Source organism: Carcharhinus amblyrhynchos, chromosome 9 (genome assembly GCF_965287045.1).
Source record: "Carcharhinus amblyrhynchos chromosome 9, sCarAmb.v2.hapA, whole genome shotgun sequence".
Lineage (NCBI taxonomy): Eukaryota > Metazoa > Chordata > Chondrichthyes > Carcharhiniformes > Carcharhinidae > Carcharhinus > Carcharhinus amblyrhynchos.
The window spans coordinates 41,577,662-41,579,904 of record NC_137332.1 but is presented as its reverse complement, the minus strand read 5'-3'; the positions used below and the strand labels follow the sequence as shown (position 1 = coordinate 41,579,904).

At 47.0% G+C, this 2,243-nt stretch overlaps 1 protein-coding gene across 1 annotated transcript; it reads left to right on the top strand.

Annotated features, from left to right (window-relative positions):
• The first annotated feature begins 704 nt into the window (after nt 1-704).
• foxe3 (forkhead box E3) lies at nt 705-1,934 on the top strand. The gene has a single exon (XM_080196565.1). The coding sequence runs from the start codon at nt 705-707 to the stop codon at nt 1,932-1,934; it is 1,230 nt and encodes a 409-aa protein (XP_080052691.1).
• The last annotated feature ends 309 nt before the right edge of the window (nt 1,935-2,243 follow it).

The following is a 2,243-nucleotide window of genomic DNA, read 5'->3' as shown; positions in this document are numbered from 1 at the left end:
TTCTACCTCCCACACAAATATCCCACTTCCAAAGGATTCGGGGGACTGCGAGGTAAAAGTTAATATAATTTTTCTGTGCAGACTAGAAATTGGTCATTTTGAATTCGGATTATATTTTCTCTGCAATTTATATCGAGCGTTCTACGGCACAGCACAATAGTCCATCCAATGAATCGGGCCCCTTTAAGAATATAGGTAAATATTTATTCAGTCCACTGTGCCTATAATCAAGTTCAAATCAATACCAAATATACTTAAAATTGGATTCCATCATTAGAATATGCAATGTACGATTTAGGAAAATGTGCAATCACAAAAAAGCTGTATTTCACCGTGCCAACGAGCACATTAGAGTCGTGCATTTCCATCCATTAAATGCTTCTGCAAATCATCAGAACTTTCTCAACTTTCTGCGGATTCTCCTTGTTGACTATTTCCTCTAATTCCACATTAAATTCTAATCTCATGTTTAAGCGTTGAGCAGGATTGTTACTACTTTGTGTACCTAATTCGGAGGCATTTGGGAGAAGGTGGGTGGGCATGCTAATTAAAAGCTTTGACACAATGAGGGCAAATAGGGTGGCGCCAGACTCCTTTCGCTCTGACATATAAACCAGGTGGCGTCAGTTCAGCACCTGATCCCGGCCTTCCCAACAGCAAAGCCACACCAGATTGTGCACGGGGAGCCCCTCCGGCTGAAGTTTATGAATCTAGCCGATATTTCCTATTTCACTGGCATGTGCACCATGACTGCAGAGTCACAGCAGTCGCCCACCGAGGCTTCCTCCGCTTCGAGCCCCCTAGATAGTTCGGCGGATGCGTCAATGGAGTCGCCAGGCAAGGAGGAGGTGATGGTCAAATCGGAGCCCAGAGGGAACACGCCGAACGCGGAGAGAGATGACGAGAACGCGGGGGATTTGGAGGGACTGGTGCCCACTTCTGGAGGCAGAAGGAGGAAGCGCCCCATCCAGCGTGGCAAACCCCCCTACAGCTACATCGCACTGATAGCCATGGCCATCGCCAACTCGCCAGAGAGGAAGCTGACCCTCGGAGGGATTTACAAGTTTATAATGGACCGTTTCCCATTCTACAGGGAAAACTCCAAGAAGTGGCAGAACTCAATTCGCCACAACCTGACGCTGAATGATTGTTTTGTCAAGATTCCCCGGGAGCCTGGCCGCCCTGGGAAGGGTAACTACTGGACACTGGACCCGGCAGCTGAAGACATGTTCGATAACGGGAGCTTTTTACGCCGAAGAAAACGTTTCAAGCGATCAGATATCACCACCTATCCAGGCTACATGCAAAATTCCAGCGCCTTCACTCCAACCCCCGTGGGGAGAGCTTCCTATCCCAATACACTCTATCCAAGCGTGGCCACGGGCTATACTCCTCAGGTCCATACTGCCAGCCACCACCCGGCTATGCTACACCATTACCAAAGCTCAGCAGTGGGCCAGGCTCAGCACCGGATGTTCAGTATTGACAATCTCATCAGCCAACAGTCTGTCCTACAGGCCGCCTCGGCGATTGATTTGAACTCTCATGTAAACGGGGAACTGGGGGCGATGGCCAGTTGTTCAGTTGGCGGGGTAGAGGCTTCAAGTTTTCAGTCGCAGTCGGTAAGCCCCACGGGGATGGGGACCATGTTGAACAGGTCTTCCAGCGTGACTTCGAACATGACCTATTCCTATTCCACGTCCCCTCCTCATTTATCTATGGCCCAGACCAGCTACTCGCCCAATAACAGCCAGATGTACTGTCCTTCAAACCGACTCGCCATACCGTCCATGAGAGCAAACACCTGCCCCGATCACACTGACCAGATTCTGGGCTTATCCAACCACCAGGTGAATGGACTTCCTCAGCTCAATGGCAATACCTCCTACATGAGACAGACCAATTACGCGCCTGGACTTGAAAGATTCATGTAGAAAGTTTGCCTTTTTAAAGAGAAAAACAGCCAAACAGAGACATTCCCTAAACCACAAAACAACTCACTCAAGGTTAGGTCTTTTACATATTTATATCGAACTATTACTGCCAAAGGTAATCGTTTTTCTGTCTTTTAATGATTCCGTATGTTGGTGTTTTATACTGGAATCTTACATTTCGACTTTATTATCGTAAAAGTGTAAATTTCAGTTCAAACAGGATTTTAAATGATTCTGTATGTTGGTGTTTTACACTGGAATTTCACATATCCACTTCATTACTATATAAGCGTAAATTTCAGTACAAAC